General features: G+C 40.7%; 1 protein-coding gene across 1 annotated transcript in view; it reads left to right on the forward strand.

The window, feature by feature from the left end:
- The window catches only part of scn5lab (sodium channel, voltage gated, type V-like, alpha b), an 82,167-nt gene that overhangs the window by 66,308 nt on the left and 582 nt on the right, over positions 1-15,277 (forward strand). Inside the window, exons 19-26 of the mRNA XM_062520911.1 lie at positions 602-775; positions 4,019-4,141; positions 7,146-7,418; positions 8,064-8,117; positions 8,262-8,403; positions 8,501-8,601; positions 9,082-9,352; positions 12,877-15,277. The exon at positions 12,877-15,277 is cut by the window's right edge and continues 582 nt beyond it. Coding sequence (XP_062376895.1) covers positions 602-775; positions 4,019-4,141; positions 7,146-7,418; positions 8,064-8,117; positions 8,262-8,403; positions 8,501-8,601; positions 9,082-9,352; positions 12,877-14,144 — 2,406 coding nt within the window. The 3' untranslated portion in view covers positions 14,145-15,277. The remainder of the gene's footprint in view (positions 1-601; positions 776-4,018; positions 4,142-7,145; positions 7,419-8,063; positions 8,118-8,261; positions 8,404-8,500; positions 8,602-9,081; positions 9,353-12,876) is intronic.

Genomic DNA, 15,277 nt, shown 5'->3' on the forward strand with positions numbered 1-15,277 from the left:
TGCCAGCTGGGCAAAAAGTGCGAGGTCAAGGACGACTTGAAGGCGCTCACTCAAGGGTTAAACAACCCAGAGCGCTGGCACTCTGGAGCATCTGCGCACGGGCCGCCCTGTGCCACCAGGGCCTCGGCCGAGGAGCCAGGTCAACGGCTGGTCAAACCCTCACAGCTGCAATCCTAATTAGCCGCGGGTTTGGCGGTGGTGGTGGTGCCATCAGGAGTGTGGTGTGGTCAGCCGTTTAAAGAGAAGTGGTTTCAATAGCACGTTTTACTGTAAGTCCTGAGAGGGCTTGACATGATGTTTGGGCCACAGGATGGGACAGTCCAGATGTGATTTAGCACAGAGAGAGCTGAATCATAATATAATAATATATATATTTTTAAACATGACGGCTGTTGATTGATGATTTTTTACTACATAACTTAAGATAGAGGGTGAAATAACTATACACTATTATAACACTTTCAAGTGGGATTCACAGTTTCGAATTTTGAAATGAAAATGACGTGTACTTATGATTTGATCTACTGTATGTATACAGTGCTTACATGTAATTGTACATATAGGCTACATTTCTGACTTGCATTGTTTTGTTCTCTAACAGGCATTTGAAGACATTTACATAGAGCAAAGAAAGGTGATCAAAGTCATTCTTGAGTATGCCGACAAGATTTTTACATACATCTTCATCTTGGAGATGTTACTGAAGTGGACAGCTTATGGCTTTAAGAAGTACTTTACCAACTACTGGTGTTGGTTGGATTTCCTCATTGTGGATGTAAGTATGCATCTGTTGTTCATGTTGAGATGGGATTGAATTACATTACATTGTTCACAGTAATTTTTGAGTAGAATACTACCTAAATGTTAACATTCGACAGTACTTCAGAAAATGCCCTTTACCTTTGTGTGTCTTAGAAAGACTGCATTATTGTTTTGTGCTATATGCTCTAGATGTTGATATGATACAGCATACACATGGAGCTCTTTGTGCTGTGTTATGATCTAGATATTGTGCAATACCCAAAAGGCATTTATACATATGTCACAAATTTGCCAATTGTCTTCTTTCCTTTTTTTCTTCGTTGACAACCATTGCCACCATTGTCTTGAGGGGAAACATGTGATCTGAGTTCCTGACAGTGCCTAATGCATTATATCACCAATACTGTGAGGGGTGAAATTCTTTGGGCAGAAGACAAACAAATGAGTGTGTGCTTCCTCAACGCAGACGTTACAGCTAACAGAAAACATGCAGGAGAGTCGCAGGGAGAGTAGAACGGATGTCAACAGAGGCTTTGCTGTGATCAGCCTGCCTTTCAGACACCTCCCTCTGGACATTACTATCATTTTATCTTATATTAATGTCAAACGTGCAGACAGCATGCTGTTTACAAAAATGGAGATGTACATTAGTGCTGAACTATTCCAAAACTTCTGACTCTGTACCACTTTGCTCTTATGGGTAAAATGTGTCTGGGTTTAGATGACCGTAATCGCCTCTACAGTGGACACTGGTAATGGACATTGAAGAGAAGAGATGGAAAGCATGTGGGCTTTTATGAACCAAAACTTCTGAACAGTCTTGCTTAAGTGTTGTGAAAGTATATTATGGGTACAGTAGAAAGGTTTATAAATCCCTTCCTTCCCAAAGGAGCATGATAAGTGGTGTTATCTTCTCCGCTTTTATCGTAATGTGGTCTGATTGTCATGGTCAAAATGATTAACAAGCCATGAGTGTTTGGGTTTTGCATTCCCTCGTGAGCAGACTGAGCTTGCATCCCTGCACAGTTATCACTATTCATTAAGATGGTAATTAAAAACCCATGTAAACTTAAACATCGAAAAACAAACTGAGCTCCATTGAAGACGAGTAGTAACTGATTTTAGTACAAAGGAAAGTTGGACATCTGTGCTTAAATATTTGAAGTTATTGAAGATATTGAAGTTTACACGTACTGTGCCTTTAGACGTAGAAATACAGTACTGTGTGTTTACAGAGTTTCAGAGGCACTAGAGATGATCTGCTACTGTACTTACATATTTGTCAGGAGAGCACAGTCCCTATCTTCAGTTTTGAGAAGCCAGGCATTGTTGCATTGTTTACTAAGAAAAGGATCTGTTTTGCTCAGAGAATATAATTATCATTGCCTTGTTTTGAGAGAAAAGACACAGTGACCTTAATGAGCTAAACTTGTTAGTGCACTTAAACGTTATCATTAGATGAAGTGGGTTGTGAACAGTACGAATTGGGAAATTGTCTGTAGCTAACAGCAAAGTAATCTCCAGAGGTTGAGTGCATTCTTGTTGACCTGTTGACTTTGGATGTAAATATCAGAGAATAGTCTGTGTTTTTTTTACTAGAAAATGTAATGCTGAAACTGTTTCATAACCACAGAGGACAGAATGATCAGGCCATAGCTATTCCAGCACTAATTCTAGGAGAAGCACATTTTGACATGATGTGTGATACTAATATGCACTGATAGGTATAAAAGCAACTGGACAAAGATGGATAGGGGCTGTTGGGCAGGTATTCATCAGTCTTACTGGCTGAGTTTGCTTGATTTAACTGGGTTTTGTGTAGATACAGTGTTTTTGTGCACAACACTGTTATACATTTGTTTGATCCTGTTCCCGTCGTTCCTGCTCAACCATTATGTTCTGAACTATCGTTCCAGTAAAAGGCTCTAGGACCAGTGGGTTGTAGTTGGAGACTGGGCTTCTACACGCAGGACTCCAAAATAGTTTTGCTTCAGCGTCATCATCATGCTAAAATGTTTTTCACACCACAATATACTATACAGTATAGTAAAATGAATAAACAACAACAACCCTAGTTACATTGGAGTCAGAAACCCAGTCTGAGAGTGAGGTATAGGGGAGAGAGTAATTGAGTGTAAACCATACTTTTTTTATGCCTGAGGACACAGGTTTGCACCCATGGATTTCAGCCTCCTTGCTCGGCACTTCCCATGCCCGAGTTTGCTGGTTCGATCTCTTTGTGGGACTCATTTGCTCCTAAAAACAATGTGAAATCAATGTGTACTTGTGTGAATGCCCCTGGACAACTTGTCCGAATCTAAACTCAAAGGGTTTTCCAGAGTGATCACACTCATTCTGCTGTGCCACCGCAAGCACAGATTTAGTTAATGCTTTGCTTCTCTGGTTCATTTGCAATGCCAGAAACAATGCTTCTTATTAGAGTATCTCATAGTAAAAGTAAAGTAAACAGTAAAAGAGTATTTCTGAGTGTTTATACTATATGTGGCATTCACAGAATAAAGGAGACTCTCAGCCATATAATAATGTGTACAAGATTCTCCTGATAGCCCTATAGAAATAAAAGCAACTCTTTCTGATCAGTGCTGGCATAACTGAACACACTCTAATTTGCTCCACACAGATTTCAGTGATTGGGCTCTTGGCGGGTGCACTAGGTTATGACCAAATTGGCACCTTGCGAGTCCTCAGGACGGTCCGGGCACTGCGGCCGCTGCGAGCAGTGTCCCACTTTGCTGGCATGAGGGTAAGGCCCTAACTGATGAGCGCATAGGGCACCATGGGACTGGGAGATATGGTTATACTGTATGTGTCCACGTTCAGTTCTGTATGACCTTCACCTGTCCTTCAGCAGGTTGAGACGGAGTGGAATAACTGTGTTTTTTTTCCTTCCCTAAACGTCGGCTCATTAACCATCAATTGTGCTTTCAACAGGAGTGAAAAATCATTCTCTGGAGGATCAATTCACATTTCTCTCTGCAATCTCATAATTCAGCAGACCTAACCCCCCCCCCACCCCCACTCCCTTTCTTCTTCCTCACAGCCATTGTGAAAAAGGAGGCAAGATGGCCTGGTGACTCTCCCCACTCTAATCACCAACCTTTTTTTTCCTCCCCTCTTCACAGGAAATGAAGTGAGCCTGCTTCTGATCGCTTTGGGAAGTTCCCTAATGTTGCGTCTCTATTTTCTGCCCCCCCCCCCCACCACCCCTGTCCCCTGTTTGTGTTCCTCCCTGTAGGTGTCTTTAGTAAGCCTCATAGCCAACGCTTTTGGCTACTCTGACTTTGCCGCCATCAAATCACTTAGGACCCTAAGGGCTCTCAGGCCACTGAGAGCACTGTCCAGATTTGAAGGCATGAGGGTAAGACTTTCTCTTTCAGTGGCTCACTACCATCCTCTCCTCTGTCTATTCTTCAACTGATTCTTCATTTCTACATCTGTTTAATGTTGCATGCTATGTTTCACACAAACAACAACAACAACAACAACAACAACAACAAAAACCATAACAATTTAAACATGAACGTCTTAGCAGCTTTACATTTCTCGAGTTTCTCAGGGATTCAACCAAGCTGATCTTGGATCCCATGTTGAGATCAATTCTTACAGTTTTTCACAATTGCTAAACCACTAAAGCCCATTCTCTGTTGCAAATGTTCAGTTGTCTGAACTCATAGATAAGTTATTAGAACTGCTTATTATGCTTGAGCAAGAAGGATAATGTGTGTTTCTATCTGTAGTGTTAATTTAGTGATAAAATACCTATAGCCTATTTGTAATGAGAGATGTGCGTTTTACGTGGGATTTACGCGAGATAATGTGAGATTTGCGTCTTGTGTTGTTGCAAGGGAGGCTACTATGGTTGGAGAACATGATTGTGACGTCAAGTTGGGTACCTCAAGAGTTCCACATGAGTCTAAAATGAGCATAAAATCCAACCTGACTTTGCGTTCAAGTAATTCTTTCTCTGTCAGGGGTCCGAATTTCTGAATATCCAACGTGGCTTGACGGTGGTTTTATTCCATTAAGATGCAACTGTGCCTGAACCAGAGCAGTTTGCACCAATCAGATTGTGTGGGCGGGCTTTATATGATGGACAGATGAGCAACGGTGCTTAGTCCGTCACATCACCTGAGCGTGCATCTGTTGATTTTGTTTACAAGAAAAAGGCTGTCCCTAGACAAGCTAGACATTTAGATTCCACTATTGTGTCTGTTGTACAATATATTGACAGTGCAATAACTTTAAACAATTATAGGAAAACAGCGATTAAAGAGGAACTATGCAGGATTGGCGATTTCATCTCTGGTTTCGGTTTCGTTTTTAGTTTTCGCTCGTTTTATGCTTGCATTTTCTCTGCAGAGCTCCCCTGACAGCTTTAGCGTGTATATTTATACATGTATAGGCTATATTTAAATATATAAATTGCAAGCGTGGTTCTTCGTCTCAGACTTCCAGATGTAAACAAGCAGCGATCGTCTCCTGCAGAAAGTTGCATAGGGTCTCTTTAAGGCATAGTAGAGGATTCATGGTAGGCTATTTCGTTGTTCTGATTAGTTTGGTCCAATTTGAATGCAGAGGCATTTTTCAAACACGCCCCATAATCACATCCTAATCATGCACTCTCAGACTCAAATTCTGAATAGAATTGAGTATAGCTACATCAGGCTAGAGGTTTTGTGAATGTTGAATGAGAATTTGGGTTTGTGTTTAAAAATGTCATAGCAATTGTGGAAAAACTGTAATTCGTGTGCTAATTCTCTCACTAATTCTTCGCCAAACATTCTTTTGGATTTGATGGCAACAAGATAAGCACACAAAAGCCGTGTGTGTCTCACATAGCTTAATTCTCTCCGCACTGTGACATTCTCTCTGTCCTGTCATAATTTAATGAAGTTTGATCCATTTAATCCTCACCCAAGGCTTGATTGGACATACGGCATACTCTACATTCTGGGAAGCGCTTTCAGCCTAGATGCTGGCAGTATAAGATTTCCAACTTTCTAGCCGTCAAAGCACCAATGTCACTGTACCTTTCCATCTGCATGGCTTTTGTTACAGTGAGGAATATCACACTTGTCATTAGCAGTATTATATACACTACAAATACAAGTACACTACATTTTCTTAGTAAACATTTTGTATGCCATGTCTTTTCTTTCAAATTCTTCAGGCAACTAAAAAAAAAAACAATATGTAATATTTCCTTTCAGTATTATCAGCAAATGTTATCACTTCATTATACATTTAGTGATAAATGTTTTCACATCATCTGATTTTTGTTAAGTGATTTTTCTTATTTACCTTCAACCAGTGTTACATTACATCATAACCACATCTCACTGTCATGACCAAGACATTTTTCTTCTAAATTCCATACAACAAAAGCACTTGTTAAATTAGATGGCTTTCTGTTAAAAAAAAGCGGGGGGGGGGGGGGGGGGGGGACCCTCTGTAATCTGTCAGCCGGGTCTCTGAGCTGCCAAAAGAGCGCAGCGGAATTCTTCCCATTAGATTTGCATGCTCTGTAAAATTGAGGCTGAGGTGCAGCGACTTCCCCCTCTGAGGCCATAAATCTGGCAAATGCGATTATGCGTCGCGCCGCTTTCGGAGCGGCCTCTCTCTCCACTGTCCACCACACGCAGTGGACTCACATGAGAGCCAAAGTGCTGTGTCATTCTTAGGGTGGCGACTGTGTGGCAGATTTCTTTCTGACGGCCCCTTCAGTCTGATGAGCCTCGTGGCTATCTGCAAGCTCCATTAAATCAACTAATACACGAGTCCGTCTCAGCACTTTGTTAAACCCCAGAGCTTCAACTTTGACTTAAACTTAGTTCTATGAGGATTATCAGAAATCCAGATTTATCATCAACGGAAATGCTGAAAAAGTTGGATTTCTGACCGTATGGGATTTGAATCTTAACAAATCTGCAAGATTGACCACCTCACTTTAACAGATACATCTTACTATTTGAAGGTTGTCAAATGAAGTGAGAGTGGTATTTACAGTTAAAAAATAAACTACAGTTATTCATTTTTACTATTTTAGTGAAGTACAAGTGGTCTTTGAATCTTAAGTCTTAAGTTTTGAATATTTATCACATGGTCCAATCTCCACCATAAAAGTGTTTATGTGAAGAAAAAAACTTAACTGAATAAATGCTTTAAAAATCTCCCTTCTCCTAATGCTCCTTAAGTCCCCAGGGTAACTGTATTAGTAACAAGGTCACATAGCATTTAGTCAAGAACATGATTTTCATAATGATTTTGACATTTAAATGGCATATTAGTCAGGAGTATCCTTGTTATATTAATGAAGGGTGCGTCTGTAGTGACTTTGGTTCCCTTTGCCCAACGGTACCCAGGTGGTGGTGAATGCTCTGATCGGGGCTATCCCATCCATCATGAACGTTCTGCTCGTCTGTCTCATCTTCTGGCTAATCTTCAGCATCATGGGGGTCAACCTGTTTGCGGGCAAGTTCGGCCGCTGCGTCAACCGCACGGGCTACATTTACAATGTCACGGAAATCAACAACATGACCCAGTGCCTGGCGATGAACGACACGCAGTATTACTGGACCAAAGTGAAAGTCAACTTCGATAATGTGGGCGCCGGTTACCTTGCGCTGCTTCAAGTGGTGAGTGTGATGCCTCCCACGCCCTCTGCTTGAAACTTTCCTTTTTCCCTCTCCTTCATTTTAGCTGTTGCTGCCCACCTTGCCTCCCCAAGAACAACCGAATCAATCAAGCCGGCGGAACTTATTTTTAGCAGTCACCGGGACCATTATACTGAGTTTTGTACTCAGCGAGAGTGCACACATGTCATTCTTCACTTTAACTTAGTTGGTACAGTCGCCTAGCAACAAGTCACTTAGCTCTTTCCATCACCTTCTTCTGACTTCACTCAATACAAACCTTTCATTTGCATCTAGAAATAGTCAGCCCTTAGCCATTCACAAAAGGCTGCAATTACGGATAACTAAGGTAAAAAGCCCTACCGTAGTGATTTCTTGCTGATAAGCCCTGACTTGTTTTGAAGTAGGACTCCCCATATTCCATTCAGTTTCTGTCTTTCGGCTTTAAAAATACCCCACCAGAAGGAAGCCCATATTTGTCCTTTGCCCCCCTTTTTCCCCACGTTCCCTTTGTGGTTTGAGATCTCTTATCATTGTAACATGTGCACCATATTATTGAAAAACTGAGACGCAAGTGCACCTGTACTTTCCATTTATAAAAAAGCTTAATATAATCATGAAGGCTGTTATTAAAATGTTTGTTCTCAGGCTACTTTCAAAGGGTGGATGGACATAATGTATGCAGCAGTGGACTCACGTGCGGTTAGTATACAGTCTATCCCTGATTGTTTGTTTATATATTTTACACATCAGATAATGCTGATACGTATATATACATTTTTTATTTGGAATTTCACTAATGGGGAACTAATGTAATTTGTCTTATCTCCCCTTTTGCTGATTCAGGTGGAGGAACAGCCAATTAAGGAGATCAACTTGTACATGTATTTGTACTTTGTGATATTCATCATATTTGGCTCTTTCTTTACACTCAATCTCTTCATTGGTGTCATCATTGACAACTTCAACCAACAGAAGCGAAAGATAAGTATCAACACTGAGATACTCACACAACTATCTGTAGAGATACTCTTTATAACACTCATGAGAAAATAACAGTGAAGGTGTTGCTTTTTTTTACTTAGGTGGGGAGGACATCTTCATGACTGAAGAACAGAAGAAGTACTACAATGCCATGAAGAAACTTGGATCCAAAAAGCCACAGAAGCCGATTCCACGCCCTGTGGTGAGCGTCCTCATAAGATTCATTTAATTGATTAATTACTGCTATTACAGAGCCTTTATGTCACTGCATAGGGGGCCATTAACATCAGTTTGTTGTCAAAATAAATGTACCTGTTTTCTTGTTCACATGTTTATTGATGAAGTGATGATGAAATTTGCTATATTTCTGTTATGATCATTTCAAAGCCTACATTGCACTAATCAAGACCTGACTAGACCTTTTTTTATAACTTTTTATATGATAAATGTGATGTCTGGTATGTGTTATTTAACTATTCTATTTTATGTACTGTACTTTTAAAACATTTTTGAACTACTGCCCTTTCATGTGCTTAGGTACTTTTTGCTCTTGTTTATGTAAAGCACATTGAATTACCGCTGTGTATGAGATGTGCTATATGAATACAGTTGCCTTGCCTTACTGTGCCTATATTGAAAGAGATAACATTCTTTACTGTATTTGTCCTCAAACTCTCCACAGAACGCAGTCCAATGCTTTTTCTTTGACCTTGTGTCAAAACAAGCCTTTGACATCCTGATCATGCTCCTCATCATCCTGAACATGCTGACCATGATGGTGGAGACAGATGAACAGTCCTCCAGAATGGAGGACATCCTCTACAACATCAATCTAGCCTTCATCATAGTCTTCACCACAGAGTGCATCATCAAAATCATTGCCCTCCGTTGCTACTTTTTCAAAATTGGCTGGAACATCTTTGACTTTGTTGTGGTCATCCTCTCCATTGTGGGTGAGTGTGTTTCAATATCTATGACATGGTAAACTATTGAAATACTTAAAGTAAAGATTGTGTCCATAAAACATTGTCATTTCTACGTCAAAGGTGCACTCAAAAGCTACTAAATATTCTTCTGAAATCGCCAAAGCCTTGTAAGGTCCTGACTAAAGGATACACTGACGGTGTTCAAATGCCAATATCATCACCCATCCATTTTATTGCTCTTATAGCATGAGAGTTAAGTCCACATACCCTTGACTTGAATGATCAAGGTCTCTGTGCCCAAGTCTAGTTAGCTTGGCTTCCCCCCATGCATACGTGGGCTCGCCCCACTTTGAGGCACTTTGGAACATATATGTTCCTTATGGCCCTGATCAGAAAATGGAGCAGGCCAAAGGGTTACTGCTCAGATGGAGTAGCCTTCCCTGACCAAGGATGCCTCAGTTAAGGTGAAGGTAATTGAAGCAATCAGGTCTGTCAGCCTGGGTGATTGGGCAGTGATTGAGGTTTGAATCAGCTGACAATTTTTGAGCTTGGGGGCTGGAAGGTTGATGAATGGCTTCTGGAGGAATTGATGTACGGTTCAGGGAGGCGACTCCGAACCCCTCTACCATTCATAACTCATGTTTTAGACCATGTGGGTCAAAATGCTCCCAGGTCATGGGAGGAAGTGAACAAATCAGGGTCAGGGTATATGTTAATCTGACCAGAGTGTTTGTTTTAGCTGCTTTTTAAATGTAATTTAAGAGGAGAGGAATCATACACTTGCATGAGGTTATAAACTTGAAAACTGAAGTTATCCACCAACTGTGACCTATGTAGCCTACGTTTATTCATGCTAGTCTTAATGGGTGATACATTTTTATGTTCACCAACAAGCATGAGCATCGTAGTGGGAGGAAAAGTGGGGAGAGGACCCTTGACAATTCTGGGATATACTTTATGTAATATTTATTGTTTATATTTGAATTTCCCAATTAAATGTCATTATGACTGTCAGATGAAATGTAAAGTTAGTGTATTGGCTGAATAACTTGGTTGATAGAATGTTGTATCCTACAAATAGTGAAGACTAGGGACCAGGATTCATAACTAAATGCTTTAGTTTATGGCAGTTGAGCATTGCTAATGTTGAGGCTCAAATTATAGTGCTGCTTATGCAATATATTTTTCTCTAGAAAGCTAAATCAGCGTATCATAAAAGATCGAAAAGACAGGAGAGAAAAACAAATTTGAAAAATACATATTCAAATGATACCTTAGTTCCACATTTAACCGTAAAGCTAATTAAACTGTACTCTAACATCACTGTTTGTGTACCACACCATTATAAGACTAATTTGAAAAATGTTTAAGCAGATATGTTGTAATATACAATAATAATGGGCTATACATAGCCTGCCTAAGCTACATGTCATTCAACATTATAGTTATTAGAGACCGACCGATATGGAATTTTAAAGACCGTTAACAATTTCGATATTTGAGGATTTCAAAAACCAATAAACAATAAATCAGCATATATTCATTTTTAACAAACAAAATGTAAAAATGTACTGTAATATTTAGCATGTTGTTAGCATGAAAAGTTCTGATCATGGTGGGACATAGGCCTAACTATCTGGCCTGGTAAACAATTCTTATTTACGAAGTGAATAGTCTGGTCCCTCGCGGGATTCCTTTCCAACACTTCCAACACTCATGGGTCCAGCCTAACCAATCACGTTATTCAGGGATTCATAATGTTACTACCTATAGTACTTCACATAAACGTTACAAACTCTAAACAGCTTTAGCAGTCAGGGAACAATGTGGGTGTACCATTGCTGTAAATAAATGTACACATTCTTCTGACTGCTGTTCACTGTTGTTGTTTGCAGACATTGTTACTACCATTTATTAAATCCACTGTCGGTTTCGAAACTATAGCTTCATCCCCTCTCGTCGCTGATTAAATGGTAATCTGCTGAACGATGGAAACATTAGTGAACTATGGTGTTCTAGACTAGTATCTCCCTGAAAGGAGATCTACAGTTGGCAGGTGTGACCAGACTGCTAACTATCTGGTATCCAAATGAAAGGCTTTTATACAATAAATTATTAAATAATTATTATGAATAATAGCACCAGGTCTTAGTTCTTATCTGTGATAAACACCGATGGCACAATAACTTTCAAAGTATTTACTTTATGATGGTAATTTTATGCTTTTGCACACTATTAACAGCATTAAACAGAGCGATACTTTGTGTGATTGGAAAGGAAAATTGCATAATGTAACGTCCTCTCATATGGCTTGAACACATTGAGTGAGTTGCGCCTGGGGAATGGCTCCGTTGCCTGTTGATTTTCATTTCGGCACCCATGTATAGCACCCACACAAAAGGCCCCCCAAAGATAACAAAAAAGAAATACATTGAAAATAATCTGAGTCCTAATCATAATCTGAGTTTAAAAGGGGAAGTGGAGGCTATGTGTGTGCTATATAAAGTAGCAGAAATAGGGTGACCACCAGCTAGATAAGTTGTGTCTAAAAGTGAGGACCAATTGGTATAATATCGGCACACTGATTTATCGGTCAGGCTCTAATAGCGATATCAGATTTACCCAGTAGCAATCTTGACCCTCATGACCCTCAGTTTCAGAAATCCCTGTTTGGGTGGACCCCTCATCAACCTCTGATTATACTGTGGATTTGAGAGATGGTGAGATTATAGAGTTCAAAATTAAAAGCAAACCATGTTTAGCAATTTGAACTGAAAGGTGTTTAGTAAACATACTAACACCCGTGTCTTTTAGTATGCTTGTATAAGAGGCTAATATCAATCATATGCTTCATGCTTGTAGAGGGGTCTGTCCTTAGAAGTAGATAGAAGACATGATAGGATCATGGAAGTGAGGAGAGGGAATATGGAGGTTGGTCTGGCCACAGTGAGAAGGATGAAGAGAGAACAGAAGAGTAAATGGGCATAGTCAGGCCAACACAGAACAGTTCTTTTGCCACAGGATCCAGGACTGGCCAGATCAATTGATTGATGAACAGAGAGACATACAGTACAGTGGCTCGATTATCCTTTTTTTTTCGGGGAGAAAAACGTGTGTGAGGGAACTGGATCAAGAGAGGAGGGGGCCATCAGGGCTGCATATGCATAAGGCCCAGGATCTTGTGCTTTCACCCCTGCCAACTGCAGTATGTTTTTATGGCTATTCTCGACCAGCATTCATTCAGCACCATTTCTTTTTACCCTTGTTTTGATTGTAAATATGCCATGCACTGCTTCTATATATGCTTTCTGACAGAGGGCTCAGCTCAAGGATACCAATATATACCTTTATTATTGACCTACAATTAAGACAATTATGGAAACATCAGGGAGCTGTTAAGTAATGGCAGTAATGGCTTTTCCACATATGATCATTTACATACAGTACTTATAAAGAGCATGAGTCCTGTCATGTGGGCTTACCCTTACACAGGTAAGTGCAAAGATTACGTATTTTAATTACATCTGCTGTATTTTTGCTTGCTTTTGCAGGTATCGTTCTTGCCGACATCATCGAGAAGTACTTTGTTTCGCCCACCCTTTTCCGAGTCATCCGATTGGCCAGGATTGGACGGGTCTTGCGTCTGATTCGAGGAGCTAAAGGAATAAGGACTTTACTATTTGCCTTAATGATGTCCCTACCAGCATTGTTCAACATTGGGCTCCTCCTCTTCCTGGTCATGTTCATCTACGCCATATTTGGCATGGCCAACTTTGCCTACGTCAAGAAGCAGGCCGGCATCGACGACATGTTCAACTTTGAGACGTTCGGAAACAGCATGATCTGCCTGTTCCAGATCACGACGTCGGCCGGCTGGGACACTCTGCTGAGCCCCATCCTGAACAACTCGCCGGAGGAGTGCAACCCCCACATTCGGCACACGGGCACCAACGCTCGGGGCAACTGTGGCAATCCTTCCGTGGGCATCACCTTCTTCGTCACCTACATCATCATCTCCTTCCTCATCGTGGTCAACATGTACATAGCCATCATCTTGGAGAACTTTAGCGTCGCCACCGAGGAAAGCACAGAGCCGCTGAGCGAGGACGACTTTGAGATGTTCTACGAGGTGTGGGAGAAGTTCGACCCCGAGGCCACGCAGTTCATCGAGTACTCCAAGCTCTCCGACTTTGCCGACACGCTGTCGGAGCCGCTGCGCATCGCCAAGCCCAACAAGATCAAGCTCATCTCCATGGACTTGCCCATGGTCAGCGGCGACAAGATCCACTGCCTGGACATCCTGTTTGCCTTCACCAAGCGCGTGCTCGGCGAGTCGGGCGAGATGGACGCCCTCAAGCAGCAGATGGAGGAGAAGTTCATGATGGCCAACCCGTCTAAGATCTCCTACGAACCCATCACCACCACGCTGAGGCGCAAGCAGGAGGACGTGTCCGCCGGCATCATCCAGAGGTGCTACCGGAGGCACCTGGTGAGGAGGCAGATGAAGCACGCCTCCTTCCTCTACCGCCAGATCAACACCACAACAACAACAACAACAACAACAACAGAGGGGGCGTGCAAGGAGGACAGCTGCATTGCCCCTGAGAAGGAGGGCCTCATAGCCTCCATGATGAAGGAGAACTATGGACCTGAGATGGAGCTGATAGAGACGCTGTCCTCCACCTCCTCGCCGCCATCTTATGACAGTGTGACGAGGGCCACTAGTGAGCTTTTTCAAGCTCTATTACCCGAGGCCAGGGACACTGACCTGAGCGAACAATATCCTTCCCCCGACAGAGACCGAGAAACTTTTCTGTAACGCTGGAGAAGGACATGGTTAATTCATGTTTTCTTTTTTTTTTTTTTTTTTTTTTTGTTTACCGAATGTAACATAGCTCATGCGACACCAATTTCAGTCTTGATATACATGTGGTTGTGAATCAAAACTGCAGGGTTCTCAAAGGAAATTTGAGTTTTACTTTTGTTTATTTTTTTATTTTTCTTGTGGGTAATAGGTTTTGTTGGAATACTCAAAGGGAAACTATACATCACATAGAAGACCCTTTGACCCTGCTCACGTCAGTTCTAAGTTTATATGCATGAAGGACTTCTGCAGGGTCATTGCAATTATATCACTGATGTAATACTCATTTATTAGACTGAGACATACAGTTTATCAATATACTGCAAAGTATGCCTGAATGAGTACATAAAGGTCTTACTTATATTGGTGTGATTCCTCCAAATAACAGCTTTAAAATTAAGCAAAAGATAAGGGAGTATGATTATGGTAGTATATCAATGTCTAATTATCAGTCTTTCATAGAATGATTATGGTTCATGCTATTTTTGATATTTTTTAAAGTACTATATTGCCTCTGCTCTTTTTGAGTAGTCAACAAAAAACCTTGAAAACTACTAGACTGTAATAAAATGGGAGGACAGGTAATAAAAACAACTACATGAATCAAGCTGCTTTTGCAAATTTGCATCAGTGCAATTTGAGTTTACACACAATATTTTCCCCTTTACATCAGTTGCTTATCAATAACCTGATCTAAATTACCGAGTAGTAAGTATGATCAGTAAATGACAATCAAGCTACTTCAATAATAGTCTCTTGATTCAAATTAACACCTTTATTTACCTTGGGGTGTGTGTAGGCATTGTTACAAAACATTTATTTCAGAAAGCCTACACATTTTGCTTTAGCAAAATTATTTATCCTATGAAATATTTTTTTGCACGTTTTGACTGCATCCTACACAGATGTAACACTCAAGAACACAGTTTTTGTTTTTATTTTTTAAGCTGAATATGATTTGTTCTATTTTGCACACACCGAGTTCAGCAATAATTTGCTACTTTTAGTTTTAAATACAATTTTAAAAATAAGTGTCAAAGTTTGTATTGTATCGGCCTCGTCTCTCTAAAGAAAACTTTTGTGGTCGC

This window comes from Sardina pilchardus, chromosome 19 (genome assembly GCF_963854185.1).
Source record: "Sardina pilchardus chromosome 19, fSarPil1.1, whole genome shotgun sequence".
Taxonomy (NCBI): domain Eukaryota; kingdom Metazoa; phylum Chordata; class Actinopteri; order Clupeiformes; family Clupeidae; genus Sardina; species Sardina pilchardus.